The sequence below is a fragment of the Harpegnathos saltator genome, unplaced genomic scaffold (genome assembly GCF_003227715.2).
Source record: "Harpegnathos saltator strain DR-91 unplaced genomic scaffold, Hsal_v8.6 scaffold167, whole genome shotgun sequence".
Classification (NCBI taxonomy): Eukaryota; Metazoa; Arthropoda; class Insecta; order Hymenoptera; family Formicidae; genus Harpegnathos; species Harpegnathos saltator.
In genome coordinates this window covers 205,001-220,973 of record NW_020229947.1, presented here as the reverse complement: position 1 = coordinate 220,973, position 15,973 = coordinate 205,001, and the positions used below count along the sequence as shown (strand labels likewise).

The 15,973-nt window shown below is 38.2% G+C and overlaps 2 protein-coding genes across 2 annotated transcripts in view; both read left to right on the top strand.

The window, feature by feature from the left end:
• Positions 1 to 9,503: 9,503 nt before the first annotated feature.
• On the top strand, positions 9,504 to 15,030 carry LOC105187085 (alpha/beta hydrolase domain-containing protein 17B). The gene is made up of 3 exons (XM_011147684.3): positions 9,504 to 10,799; positions 14,532 to 14,664; positions 14,805 to 15,030. Exons 1-3 carry the CDS (start codon positions 10,156 to 10,158, stop codon positions 14,886 to 14,888), a joined length of 861 nt encoding a protein of 286 aa, XP_011145986.1. The 5' UTR covers positions 9,504 to 10,155; the 3' UTR covers positions 14,889 to 15,030.
• Positions 14,941 to 15,973, top strand: part of LOC105187086 (uncharacterized) — an 11,169-nt gene continuing 10,136 nt past the window's right edge. Inside the window, exons 1-2 of the mRNA XM_025297034.1 lie at positions 14,941 to 14,958; positions 15,030 to 15,973. The exon at positions 15,030 to 15,973 is cut by the window's right edge and continues 10,136 nt beyond it. Of these exons, the coding sequence (XP_025152819.1) occupies positions 14,941 to 14,958; positions 15,030 to 15,973 (962 nt within the window). The remainder of the gene's footprint in view (positions 14,959 to 15,029) is intronic.

Sequence of the window (15,973 nt, the reverse complement as noted above, 5' to 3'; positions counted from 1 at the left end):
CGAGTTGAATTTTTATAACACGATATAATTTTTACTTTTAAAAGTTTATGTACATATATTATAAAAACTTATATTATGTACATAATATATATCTTAAAGAAGAAAATAATTTGAATTTGAGATTTCTAAAAATATTAAGTTAAGTATACAATAATCATGTATATATGATAGGTTTCTTAGTTGGCGTTACTGTTCTAATATATCACTTCTTTTGTACAGTAGAAAAGTGTTGCAGAGTTTTATTATAGTTATAAGTTTTACTTGTAAAAACATATGTACACATATATACAATAAAAAAAATAATTTGAGTTTGATACTTCTAAAAATAACACAATACGTGTTGCGTTTGTACTTGGCGCCTTTTTTTACCTTTTTGTTTAAAAAGGTAAGTTTCATATAATATTAAATATACGTACGTTTCACGTATAACGTGATTAACTTGGAGTACTCCGTGCCCACGGTGTTATTTATAACGACGCATTCATACTTTCCCTGATCTGTTACATCGGAGTCGATAATCTGCAAGGCACCTGAAACATAAAATGCGATATTCTCGAACAGCGTTCCTCTCAGGATTTTCTTGTCCAAAGAAAGCTCAATGATGCGATCGCAGAACTCGTGTATGTCATGTCAATAGAGACAGTTTGAATTCGGCGTAATATGATTCTTGGAACAGACGTAAATAAATATTGTTAAGTTTGAAGCGAGTCTTTCACAGGCATGCCTTGAAAACACGAGTTGTTTTCATTTTCAGCTAACGGACGACGCAGGCATCAACACTGATCGACAAAGTCAGCTATTGGTGGGGGGTAACCGTGCCTACCCGATTGTTTGTTTTCGTACGCTTATATATGACTCCGTGATTGCGGAAAGGACATTGCGCCTCGGGCCGTCGAACGACGCGCATACCGCGACGTAGTACGAGTGTCGGTAGTCGTATCGCGGTTAATACGCGTTTCTTTGTCCCCGAATCTTACTTGCGCGAGTGTTAGAGCTAGAGTCAGTGTCGTCGCCAGTGCTACGATGGAGTATCCGGGGCTGCTGCGACGGAGACCAGAAGGACGTCGGATCGAGAAGTCAGGATGGAGAGAGGACTCGGAGCGCGCCGAGAGACGTAGCCGAGGACAGCGATACATCATATATGGTATTTGAGGTACCTTGAGTTATTATTATTACGCATTATTATTTTTCTGACTTTAACGAACCTTACTCGAAGTAAGGACATACCCGAGTCGAAATTAGATCAGCATTCGTAGTTTATATTTTGAAAAATTATAAAATAGCTTGAGATTTGATTATTCCTCCGATTAACCTAATTCCACGTAACATGAGTTCTATTTTTCTTTTCACATAAAATATAAATGTCTATTCAAGCAAGGTTGCTGAGGCAAGCTACGGTTTATCAATACAAATTTGTAATTATGTTCTCAATGAAAAATTGCACATAATTTAAAAAACTATGAATAATGATCTTAGGATCTGATGTAAATTTTACAACTGTTGATTTTTATTCGTCTAATAATGCTCAGATTGCTGGTTTCGTTTAGAATCTGTTAGAATGTCCGTTTCTCATTCTGGTTTATCTTTCTTATTGTACCAAATCTGAATTAAAATCTCTAGTGAACTCTTAGTGAAACAGCATTATTAGACATAACCGTTGTCTTTTTGCAGCTTCAGCTCTTTTGAGAGCTACAATTCTCATCATTCTCAGTAGAAAAAAGAAAAGAAAAAAAAAAGAAGAAAAAAAGGAAAAAAGAACTTTAAGAATGATGAGAATAAAAAGCATTTTTCATCTCCCATTTCCTCTAATTCTTATATGATTATTTAATCCTTATATATTTATCTCACGCGCAGTTCTAACAAAGGCAGTTCTAGTTACGTTTTTATCTTTGGTCTCTTTCTTGCGCTGTTAAGCGAATATATAATCAAAATCAACAAAAATTTTTCATTTAAATTAAGAATATAAGGATTAAATACATATATATTATCGAAATAAACGAGTATTAAATAACTGCGGAATACTGCGGTCGCTGTTGAAGATACATCATGGGCGAGACTGCGAGAGTAGCCAGATGTAACGTTCAGGTAGGACAAAGCTTGTTCACTATTGCGCATCTAGATATTCTGCATTGATTTTTCAAATTGGATGCAATTTGCAGGATCAATGTAGAATTAATATTTCGACTCGGAAAAGACTTTTTTTTTATCAAATCCTAACTTGTAGAAGTAAGTACCTGAAAAATCAGAACGAATTGTCATTGCACTTAGACAATCTTCTGACATTGATTTCTGGTATTGATCGATATTCGATTTTCGGTATTGGTTTACTCTTTCATTTCTCTATAAGAAAAAAAATTGATACGACTTGTTCATTTATCCGCGTTAATTTGATGAATAAATTAAATATTGATCAGTCTTCAATTTCCGGTACTGATTTATTCTTTCATTTCTTTATAAGACAAGAAGAATTGATACGAATCATTTGTTTATTCGAGTTAATTTGTTGAGTAAATTAGAGGGATAAATACCTGAAAAATGAGAACAAATTGTCATTGTACTTGGACAATTTTCTGACACTGATTTACGGTATTGACCGATATTCGATTTTCGGTACTGATTTACTCTTTCATTTCTCTATAAGAAAAAAAAATTACACAAATAGTTCATTTATACGCGTTAATTTGATGAATAAGTTAAATATTGATCGGTCTTCAATTTTCGGTACTGGCTGATTCTCTAATTTCTTTATAAGAGAATAAAAATTGATAAGAATCGTTCTTTTATCCGACTTAATTTGTTGAGTAAATTAGTGGGGTAAGTACCTGCAAGATGAAAACAACTTGTCTGTCATTGCACTTAGACAATTTTCTAACGCTGATTTATAGTATTAATCAATATCCGGTTTTCGATACTGATTTAGTCTTTGATTTCTCTATAAAAGAAAAAAAGATTGATACAAATTGTTCATTTATCCGCGTTAATTTGATGAAGAAATTGGGTATTGATCGGTCTTCGGTTTTCGGTGCTGATTTATTCTGTCATTTCTTTATAAAAAAAGAAAAATTGATACGGATCGTTCGTTTAACCGAGTTAATTTGTTGAGTAAATTAGAGGGGTAAGTACCTGAAAAATGAGAACAAATTGTCATTGCACTTGGACAATTTTCTGACACTGATTGATGGTATTAAACGATATTCGATTTTCGGTACCGATTTACTCTTTCATTTCTCTATAAGAAAAATAAATTCATACGAATCGTTCATTTATCCGCGTTAATTTGATGAATAAATTAAATATTGATTGGTCTTCCATTTTCGGTACTGACTGATTCTTTAATTTCTTTATAACAGAATAAAAATTGAATACGAATCGTTCTTTTATCCGACTTAATTTGTTGAGTAAATTATTGGGGTAAGTACCTGCAAGATGAAAACAACTTGTCATTGCACTGGGACAGTTTTCTTGATATTGATTTATGGTATTGATCGGTCTTCGGTTTTCGGTACTGATTTATTCTGTCATTTCTTTATAAAAAAAGAAAAATTGATACGGATCGTTCGTTTAACCGAGTTAATTTGTTGAGTAAATTAGAGGGGTAAGTACCTGAAAAATGAGAACAAATTGTCATTGCACTTGGACAATTTTCTGACACTGATTGATGGTATTAAACGATATTCGATTTTCGGTACCGATTTACTCTTTCATTTCTCTATAAGAAAAATAAATTCATACGAATTGTTCATTTATCCGCGTTAATTTGATGAAAAAATTGGGTATTGATCGGTCTTCGGTTTTCGGTGCTGATTTATTCTGTCATTTCTTTATAAAAAAAGAAAAATTGATACGGATCGTTCGTTTAACCGAGTTAATTTGTTGAGTAAATTAGAGGGGTAAGTACCTGAAAAATGAGAACAAATTGTCATTGCACTTGGACAATTTTCTGACACTGATTGATGGTATTAAACGATATTCGATTTTCGGTACCGATTTACTCTTTCATTTCTCTATAAGAAAAATAATTCATACGAATGTTCATTTATCGCGTTAATTTGATGAAAAATTTATTGATGGTCTTCTTTTCGGTCTGATTTTTTTATTTCTTTATAAAAAAAAAATTGATACGATCGTTCTTTACCGATTAATTTGTTGAGTAAATTAGGGTAAGTACCTGAAAATGAAAAAATTGTCATTGCACTTGGACAATTTTCTGACACTGATTGATGGTATTAAACGATATTCGATTTTCGGTACCGATTTACTCTTTCATTTCTCTATAAGAAAAATAAATTCATACGAATCGTTCATTTATCCGCGTTAATTTGATGAATAAATTAAATATTGATTGGTCTTCCATTTTCGGTACTGACTGATTCTTTAATTTCTTTATAACAGAATAAAAATTGAATACGAATCGTTCTTTTATCCGACTTAATTTGTTGAGTAAATTACTGGGGTAAGTACCTGCAAGATGAAAACAACTTGTCATTGCACTGGGACAGTTTTCTTGATATTGATTTATGGTATTGATCGGTCTTCGGTTTTCGGTACTGATTTATTCTGTCATTTCTTTATAAAAAAAGAAAAATTGATACGGATCGTTCGTTTAACCGAGTTAATTTGTTGAGTAAATTAGAGGGGTAAGTACCTGAAAAATGAGAACAAATTGTCATTGCACTTGGACAATTTTCTGACACTGATTGATGGTATTAAACGATATTCGATTTTCGGTACCGATTTACTCTTTCATTTCTCGATAAGAAAAATAAATTCATACGAATTGTTCATTTATCCGCGTTAATTTGATGAAAAAATTGGGTATTGATCGGTCTTCGGTTTTCGGTACTGATTTATTCTGTCATTTCTTTATAAAAAAAGAAAAATTGATACGGATCGTTCGTTTAACCGAGTTAATTTGTTGAGTAAATTAGAGGGGTAAGTACCTGAAAAATGAAAACAAATTGTCATTGTACCTGGACAATTTTCTGACATTGATTTACGGTACTGATCAGTCTTCGGTTTTCGGTACTGATTTATTTTCTCATTTTTTTAAAAGACAAAAAAAATTGATACGAATCGTTCGTTCATCCAAGTTAATTTGTTGAATAAGATTAGAGGGGTAAGTACCTGAAAAATGAGAACAAATTGTCATTGCACTTGGACAATTTTCTGACACTGATTTATGGTATTAATCAATATTCGATTTTCGGTACTGATTTACTCTTCCATTTCTCGATAAGAAAAAAAAAAAATTCATACGAATCGTTCATTTATCCGCGTTAATTTGATGAATAAATTAAATATTGATCAGTCTTCGGTTTTCGGTACTGATTTACTTTCTCATTTTTTTATAAGACAAAAAATGTTGATACGAATCGTTCGTTTATTCGAGTTAATTTATTGAATAAGATTAGAGAGGTAAGTACCTGAAAAATGGAAACAAATTGTCATTGCACTTGGACAATTTTTTGACACTGATTTATGGTATTAATCGATATTCGATTTTCGATATTGATTTACTCTTTCATTTGTCTATAAGAAAAAGAAATTCATACGAATCGTTCATTTATCCGCGTTAATTTGATGAATTAATTAAATATTGGTCCGTCTTCAATTTTCGGTACTGAATAATTCTCTAATTCCTTTATAAGAGTATAAAATTGATACGAATCTTTCTTTTATCCGACTTAATTTGTTGAGTAAGTTAGTGGGGTAAGTACCTGCAAAATAAAAACAACTTGTCATTGCACTTAGACAATTTCCTAACGCTCATTTATAGTATTGATCAATATGCGGTTTTCGGTACTGATTTAGTCTTTGATTTCTCTATAAAAGAAAAAAAGATTGATACAAATCGTTTGTTTATCCACGTTAATTTGATGAATAAATTCGATATTGATCGGTATTCGATTTTCGGTACTTATTTCTGCTTTCATTTTTCTATAAGAATAGAAAAAATTCGAATTGTTCATTTATTCCCGTTAATTTGATGGAAAAATTATTGAACATTCTTCGATTTTCGGTACTGATTTATTTTCTCATTGTTTTATAAGACAAGAAAAATTGATACGAATCGTTCGTTTATCTGAGTTAATTTGTTGAATAAGGTTAGAGGGGTATGTACCTGAAAAATAAGAACAAATTGTCATTGCACGTGTGCAATTTTTTGACACTGATTTATCGTATTAATCGATATTCGATTTTTGGTACTGATTTACTCTTTCATTTCTTTACAAGAAAACAGAAAATTAATACGAATCGTTCATTAATCCGCGTTAATTTGATGAAAAGATTAGGTATTTTTTATGCACAATGGGGGGGGAGAGGGAGAGAGATTGGAATAGGTGATAGAAAGGTTGCTGGGAGAGGGGGAGGGAGAGGGGAATGAGAGAAGTGTAGGGAGTGAGGGGGAGGACGAGGGGGATTAAAAGGATGAGAGAGAGAGAGAGAGAGAGAGAGAGAGAGAGAGAGAGAGAGAGAGAGTGAGAGAGAGAGAGAGCGAGGGAGAAAGTGTAAAGGAATGGAATGAATGGAGGAAAGCGAAAATCGGCGGTAGGAAATAAGAATTATAGGAGTAACTGCGGCATAGAAATATACATATATACATATGTATAAGAATAGATGATATACGAATAATTAATTATAAGAGATAAGCGAGCGAGTAGATGTAAGATATTTGTAAACTAGGTTTAAGGAATGGCGAGGGATGGGAGTGTGTGTGTGTTTGTGTGCGAGGGAATAGATGCGAGCGTAATAGGAAGTAAGAAGGAGAGATTATATTGGAATTTGTAACCCCGCCAGGGGAATCAATAAAGTATACATACAATTAAATATTGATTGGTCTTCAATTTTTGGTACTGATTTATTTTTTCATTTCTTTATAAGAGAAGAAAAATTGATACGAATCATTCGTTTATTCAAGTTAATTTGTTGAGTAAATTAGAGGGGTAACTATCTAAAAAATAAGAACAAATTGTAATCGTACGTGGACAATTTTCTGACGTTGATTTACGGTATTGATCGATATTCGATTTTCGGTACTGATTTACTCTTTCATTTCTCTATAAGAAAACAGAAGAAAATTAATGGGAATCGTCCATCAATCCGCGTTAATTTGATGAATAAATTAGGTATTGATCGGCCTTCGATTTTCTGTACTGATTTATTCTCTCATTTCTTTATAAGAGAAAAAAAATTGGTACGAATCGTTCGTTTAACCGAGTTAATTTCTTGTGTAAATTACAGCGGTAACTACCTGAAAAATGAGAACAAATTGTCATTGGACAATTTTCTGACACTGATTTATGGTATTAATCGGTATTCGATTTTCGATACTGATTTACTCTTTCATTGCTCTATAAGAAAAGGAAAAATTGATACGAATCGTTCATTTATCCGCGTTAATTTTTGTTTATTATATATAAGTAGTCCATAGGACGATTAAATATTCGAATACATGTTGCCGTATCAAAATCTCCTGTATAATAAACGATTTGACACGTCTGGAGACGCATGATGTATCGTTGTCCGCATCCCATTCCCTTCGTCCTGCTTCCCTGTATAAAATGTCGAATTGAGAAGTATTAAAAAGTATTGACATTTTGAATATGTCTGAATTCTGCATCTTTTTGATCCGAAGAAAAGGATTGAAAAGTAGTTCCCATTAAATTTTACTGCGCTAAATGCGAGACGGTCTCTTTCTCCCGGATGTCTCACCAGGGAAATTTCTCTGGCACGCTAAATCCCGTAAGGCCATCAGTCTTTGTAGTATATCTCGTCGTTGCATAAGGTTTATATTACCTGTACATACATATTTTGAAACATTTTCTTTGGATATTACATCAAACGGATTTTGCGTGCACGTAACATCCTTCGGACTACACGGACATTATTATTTTGATCATTTTGATTTTTTTGGTATTCATTGAATTATCCAGAACGCGCAACTGCCATGTTGAACGACTCAATTGTTGTGTGAAATGTTTCGATTTTCACAAATTCATATAAAATTTTTCATTTTTCACTGATTCACAGAAGTCTTTCACTTTTTATTAGTTCACGCTAGGGAAAAGATTCATGATCGCTGTCCCGAGCAGCTGCAACGCTTTTCGAATCATCTATGTCGGCGCGCTTTTACTCCTCAGATTTCTGTCATTAATAACTCGATAATTATTGCGAATCTCGCAAAATGGTGTGGGACTTTTATGTTTGTCTCAACCCAATCTACCCTCTCACTTCGGGTTGGCAGCTGATTACCGGACACTTCGTATAATCTTCATGATATTAATCATACACAATGCCAATTCTTTTTTTTGCACATGTTAACATGTTAATTCATGTTATAAACGCGTAACAATGTGCGAGACCGTGCTTGTCAAGTATGCTATTATGGTTGTAGCACGGACATAAACCGCCTAAAAATGGATGTAGCACGGACTGCCACCACATACAGGTTTTACCGTCGAAACCTGAAAGTGGATGTAGCATCGTAGTTCCCCTCTCAAAATGGATGCAGATGGCGCCCTTTCTCAGTGCGGAAAGTCGGTGTCGTCGAAAACACCGTGTTGGCCGCTCTCACGTTCCTATCTGGTTATAGTCGTTTATTTGTGAACTATAAATGAATGATTAACAGTGGTTGGTTAATTTGTTTATTACTTGCGTCTTAGCCCTAGTTCATAACCTTGCTTTAAGGTTGGGTCTACAATGGGTATAGTAAGTTTTAAGGAATTAACCAATCGCAATAGATTATTTTTCTCATATTCGACTGTGGTTGCTCAATTTCTGGCGGATTTTTGGAAAAAGTTAAAAGATGGACTAAAGTAAAGTTATGAATTATAAACATAGTTACACCAAACGTTAAGCCCAAAGTATGACGTCAACATAGAACGAGAGAGCAGATAACGACCTTATCCCCCTCTCTCTCTCTCTCTTTTTCTTCTCGATTTTTTTTAATAAGAGAAACTGGAGGTAGCTTCAAGGATTCGATACAGCACGATTGAACACAAAATAAATGATTGGCTGCGTTCAATAGAACAAAATTATCAGTGAGCGCTTAGTGATTATTATCTGTGATTGGAGCATTCTTTTAGATTCTTCATAAACCCAGAAGTATTTACCAATCAGGAGTGTGAATCACTAAGCGCTCACTGATCACTTTGTTTTGCTGAACGCAGCCATTGGTTGAACATAGTAATTTACCAGAGAAAACTCTGCACCGATTGGTTGTGTCCAATCGTGCTGTATCGAATTGGTATTTTCCTAACCGAGGCTGCGTTCCGATATTCACCGCCAGCACTGAAAATCTATAGTATACGTGACACAAACTATATATTTTCAATATTGGTAATGAATAGCGGAACGCAGCCAGAATAATCAATGGAGCATCTCGACGACCTAATACTTCACCATCTTGCTAAATTGCATATTCTGTGGCTTGTCCAGGACGCAACGGTGAACTAGGTTGCATTGTGAACCGGGACTTACGGACGTTTTTGTGCGGCGACCCTAAGCGCCGCGATAAGCTTCCCAGTACAGTGTAGAATCCACTGGGGGCGATCGAGTGCGGCGAGTATGGCGCAAACAAAGCGATACCGCGGTAACTCCGTCTCTATCTCGCGTCCCGTCTCACCTGACACAATGAAAGTGTGCAACGTAGGGGGAGACACGGCGTCCGCGTGAAAGAGAGAAGAGGGAGAAAGAGAGAAAAAGAAAGAGCAAGCAGCGAAGGTGGGAGAGAAATCGCCCGTCTTGCGAGCCGTCATGGCTGAATCATTGTGGGGACACTCGTAGGAAAAGCGATAACAAATGACGCCGTTTCTGACTCATTAGGCGGCGGGTGTCGCGGTGTCCGTCTCTCGCGATAACGCTACAAGATCCTGGAATCGCGACCAGGGGCCCATCCTCGCGGGACCGGGAGTTTACGGGAGAAAGTGAACGAGGGAGAGAGAGAGAGAGAGAGAGAGAGAGGAAGAGAGAGAGAGAGAGAGAGAGCGAGCGAGCGAGCGAGCGAGGGAGCGAGCGAGAGCGATCGCTGACAACATAGTTCGATGTAGAGGTAACCCACGAGGTGGAGGAGAGACGGTGGATACAGACGGTGTTTAATGCGTGCGCGGCCGTGCGAAGCCGCCGTACGTAAATCCAGGACCGTGCCGCCGCACGATGAACGGGTTAAGCCTGAGTGAACTGTGTTGCTTGTTCTGCTGTCCGCCCTGCCCGTCCAGGATCGCCGACAAGCTGGCCTTCCTGCCGCCCGAGCCCACGTACACGTTCGTCGAGGACGAGGGCTCCAAGTTCACCATCTCGCTGTCGGAGCGCGCCGAGTGGCAGTACACGGAGCGCGAGAAGGAGTCGGTGGAGGGCTTCTACGCGAGGACTTCGCGCGGCAACCGCATAGCATGTCTCTTCGTACGCTGCTCGGCGACCGCGCGCTTCACCATCCTCTTCTCCCACGGCAACGCCGTCGACCTCGGCCAGATGTCGAGCTTCTATCTCGGCCTAGGCTCGCGCATCAACTGCAACATATTCAGCTACGACTACTCCGGCTACGGTGTGTCGGGCGGCAAGCCGTCCGAGAAGAATCTCTACGCGGACATCGACGCCGCGTGGCACGCGCTACGTACGCGTTATGGCATCAGCCCGGAGAACATAATACTGTACGGCCAGAGCATCGGCACCGTGCCCACAGTCGATCTCGCCGCGCGCTACGAGGTCGGCGCGGTTGTGCTCCACTCGCCCCTCATGTCCGGTATGCGGGTCGCCTTCCCGAAGACCAAGAGGACTTGGTTCTTCGACGCCTTTACCAGGTAAGCCACGGCGGAGACTCGCCGCAGACGTACGTGACTGCTCTTTCTCTCTTTTTATCTTTCTCTCTCTCTCTCTCTCTCTCTCTCTCTCTCTCTCTCTCTCTCTCTCTTTCTCTCTCTTTCTCTTTCTCTCGCTCACTCTCTCACTCCCACCATCGCGCGTCGTTCGTATCGGCCGTGAATATCCCTCGATGTGGGATATATGTTCTTTATTATCGAGTGAGATGAGAGAGAGAGAGAGAGAGAGAGAGAGTGAGGGAGGGAGAGGAGAGCGAGAGAGAGAGAGAGAGAGAGAGAGAAAGAGAGATTCCACGCGCATGAACCTACCTAGTGAGGTTTTCTCTCTCCTCCTCTTTCCATCTCTCTTTCCCTCCTCCGTGTCCTTTCTGTACTCCTGCGCGTCTTTCTCTCTTCTTGCTAAGTGTGGGGCAACGCACGTGGCGTGAGGAAAACGTTTAACCCCCTGGTCGCGTGAATCACTCGTGAGGCCTTTCAAGCGGAAAGGTCGATACAGAAAAATGAGAAGAAATCTACTTTGCGGAGGACGCGGAGGACCTGGGAAATGGGTTTTCTTGGACCAAGAGCAAGAGACGGAAAATGAGCGTGCTCAAGCGTGTAACTTTGAGGTGTTGATTGTCGAACAGTGAGGGGGAAGGGGCACGTACACAGTGACATAAGTAAAACGAGAATGGCGGAGCCTTTTCTCTCGGTTTCTATACTTTCTACACTTTTATTACTTCTTTCTTTGTCGCTTTTCAAATTTCGGTGTATTCGTGTTTTTACCTGTCGTTTAAATGCGGCAGTACAGTGAGTAGACGATAAAATCGGCATGCGATTTGAAAGTGATAGAACGCGAAGTAATAGAGAGCCAAGGGGATGCTGGATATCGACATGATGCAGTTTTGTAGTTTGTGCTATTTTTTGCTCGCATAGAATTGCAAATGCTTTGCGGAGTGAAAGTACAAATGTCGATTGAGAAAGAGAAAGGAGAAGAGAGAGCGAAAGAGAGAAGCGACGAAACACTTAAAAATCTTTTTTGTTTTTGCTTCTTTATCGGTGCTTAACACGGGACACTTCTCAATTGACATTTGTATTTTTACTCTGTAGAAAAGCATTTGCAAAACCATTTCAAGAGCAAGTGGAGGAACAGTACAAGCTATGAAAGCTACATTATTCAATATAGAGTACCTTCTTAATTATTCGTTATTCTCTCTCTTCAGCATTGCATTTTCTGTTCTCAAAGTTATTCAGAGTTGAATTTTTAAGATGGAAATTAAGTTAGTACTTTCTTTTAGTTGGAAAAGATTCATCGAAGCCAATATGATGATACTGATGACTAATGTGAAAATGGTTTCGAATTACTAAGTAATTTTATTTCAAGCTTTTGTTCGATGAGTATGATCTTTTGAGTCAATTTGACGAGGGAAAGAATTTTTGTATGCACATATTTTGCATATACTTAATGCTTAATACACGTTTCATCGTTCATGTTTATTTAATTATGCAATGGTCATCCGGAAAATGGGGTAGACATTGAAGTTGTCTGAGTTATTCGGTCTCATCTTCAAAATTGTAAAAAAATACCGCGAATAGAGAATACTTAATCCTTTGCAGTCCAAATTTTCTTTCTCATTCTTAATAGTCACTTTTAATAGTTCAATGTAAAACAATATCGAGTTACACTTTAGACGTTGGACTGCAAATGGTTAACAGAGTTTGCTTTATCTCATATTCAAAAAGATTAGGCATTTTACCGTGGTATATTTTCCGCCTAAAAGTTCAAGAAGCAGCCCGCTTTTCTTTCAGTTTTTCTCGTCCACGGATCTTTCTTCCAGGTAAAAATATGTCAAAAGAACCGAGCAGATTAAAATTCAAGAAGAGATTCCGGCTGTGTGCCGCGGAATCTCTCATTTTCGTCGTTCAAGGCAAGCTTCCTTCTCGGATCGGTTCCTTGTCGGGCAAAAATTCCGCTAGCAAAATAACAAGACATGTGTCACAATCTACTTGCAGATTACGTAGAAAGACGGAGAGATAGAAGGAGTGTGTTTGCAACAATTGGGCAATTTGTTGGAAGTAAAACTCGCTGTGAAGTTGACATTCTCTCTTATGCGGATGACCATTCAATTGCACACATCACGTTGGCGCGGTTAACGTTACAAAAATTAGCTCCAGCGCAGAAAGTATAACAAATGTAAAGCAGCTCGAAGAAACGGATCTTGAATCTTGCATGTAGGTCGTGCTGAAATCAATTGACGGGATCGATCGAGTTTCGTTTGCCGCTGGAAATGATTGCAACATCAGATATCTTCCCACGTCGCTCGCTGACGTCGACGATCACCGTTGATGCATCTTTCATTCGATTTTTGACTTTCATTCGATCGCGCTGCAAAATATATTCGCGGATACACGAGTAAACAATTTTGAATATGTATTCGCGAGGAACGCGTATATATAAAATATACACGAAACGCACACCGTATGGAAATGTTCGTTTATTGTATATGATAAATCGCCTCCCCCGGGGATCGTTTAATATACGTATAAAATATACGCTATATTTACAATGCATACACTTTCGGAAGCATATTCTTCGAGTGTTCCGCGCGGGTATACCTCGCGAGCCGCGAAGTAAAATCGTTGATATCTCGTCGGGAAGCTACACAAGTTTATGGCCGCCGTGCAAATATATACTTATGTCACGTGGATGTGTGCTTACGAAGCCTATGTGTTGCACGACTTGCGTTGTAACGCGTTCTACTAATTGATTCTGTGCGGCTTTTACGATAGTTATCTGCGCGCAAAAGTAATTTATGTTGTTTATATGGAGATGTAAACACGCGTAGCGAGAGACTGCTGGTGTGACTCGTGTAACTTAACACGCGCGAAAACCGTCACGGACACACTCAGCACGTCACTGGATACATACAGGGTGGGCCATTTTAATGTCCCATTTTGAACCTTCTATCTCTTTCCTTATAGCTTTTACAAAAAAAAAAAAAATGTTTCGTACAAAAGTTGTTTGACCTCAAGGGGAACATAAGATAGCGATATCAATTTGTTATCTGTAGATGACGTCACTTTCGAGAAATTCACTAATGATCACTTTTTTTTAGATGGAAATTGATTTTTTCTCTTAATAAACGTTGTAGCTCTCATCGAGGCAAGTCCAACTATGTGTATTTGTTTAGAGTCTTTTTTTTGTTTGTTTTTCACAATATATTTTTTTAATTTTGGAGGTTGGTGTTTTATACAAACATGTGGAGTGCTTATAAAAGAACTGTCACTTTATATATATATGTGTGTGTGTGTGTGTGTGTGTGTAATTTCTAAAATTTATTTTGACTGTATTATCTGCCTGTTATCTATTGTTGATATTGTATCCTGATAATCATATGCCCGAGAAGTTTAATATGTTTTCTTTCGTTTGTTGCATATTTTTTCGATTGTATCAGCGAATTTTATATCAGTATTTTTGTATCAGCGATTGTATCAGTATACATATAATCTTTGTTGTGGAACGAATACGTTTTGCGTTAGACTTCATTCTCGAAGAAATTGATCATGAGAACTTGGGAATTTAATAATATAAAATAAGAAAGAAAAAAAAATCGGTTGATCTTCAGTGATTTTATTATACTGTACGTTGTTACGTCTAAATTTTTCAATCTTCAAAACTTCACTCGCCTTCATTGTTGTCTCGTGCAATGTTTGAATATTGTTATTTCTTTACAGCATAGATAAAGTACCGAAGGTAACATCTCCTGTACTGGTAATTCATGGCACTGAAGATGAAGTGATAAATTTCAGCCATGGCCTGGCGATTTACGAGAGATGTCCACGAGCAGTAGAACCATTATGGGTCGAGGTATCAAAAATCGATGAAAAACTAATATATTTTTCTCTTGTATTTTACTTCGATTGTTGTATTTTATCCTCATACATCATAGATCACTACACGTATACATAGTAAAATAATTACGTAACGTTGCCTTTTTTTTTGTTCAGGGTGCTGGCCATAATGATGTAGAGTTGTATAATCAATACCTCGAACGACTGAAGCAATTTGTAAGCGTGGAATTGGTAAACTGACGGCGACTCAGCCTCTCCCAGAGCCAGGGGGGGCAAGGAGGGGGCCATATGCATGCGAGCAATCAGGGACGTACAATTTCCAACAACTCCAATACCATCAGCTCCATTTCGACTAGCTCTCCGGCGGAGAAGCTTGTCTAGCAGTCGCCTCCCACAGGGGAGAAGACGCCCGTCCTTCCCTGTGACGAAGAATCATCCTTTGCCTCCGTAGACGATGTATTCTTCTTCTGCGACCAGCAGCAGCAGCAGCAGCAGCAGCAGCAGCAGCAGGTTGTATGCCAGGAAACTCATCGCCCGGGATCCTTTAAGAAAACGCGTTCCAAAGACGAGAATCCAAATGCTGAAGGTAATTCGAAGAAGTGTAGTGTAAGATCGGAGAGTAAGAACTCTAAGCAGAAAGATTCCTCCGTGAACGCGAAGGACAAAGGGCAGAGCAAGGTCGTCGCCGACGAGAAGAAAGTAGCCGATTGCCACGACTTTCGATTCAACCATACCGACAAAGTTACCAAGAAGCACACTTATCTGCCGAAAAATTTGAAGAATCCCTTTGCTCAGAGCCAGAAAAATATCGTCCACAGAAGCTTAAAAAATTCGTTTGGTCAGAATCACAAGAAGACAGACAGCCAAAGAGCTCACACGACCTTGATCGATATACTAGTAGAAGACTGCCGACAATGCGCGATCGGGGAAAAGTCGGTCGCATCGTTTTCCAATGCTTCCGGTGATGTTAAAAAGGATATTACGGATTGTAGAGGTACTTTCACTCAGCCCACAGCGGAGAAAAAGTCTCCCGGATCTCGATTCAAATACAATTGCATAGAGTCGACGTTGGACCTGAATAACGCCAACAAAAACAATGGGCAGCGTTATTACAATAAAATCTCGATTGTAGACAACATAACGAAGTTTAAGAAGCCCGACGAGGCACACACGAAAAACACCGAGACCGCCAAGAAGTTTCTCTGGAGTTGCACCTGCACCAAGATGAGGAGGAAGGGCTTGGAGAAATATAAGGAACAGGAGAAGAGCGACTCCATCGAGAGCTTCGACTCTTACAATGACGCCAAGCAATTGAAAAAGAAGAA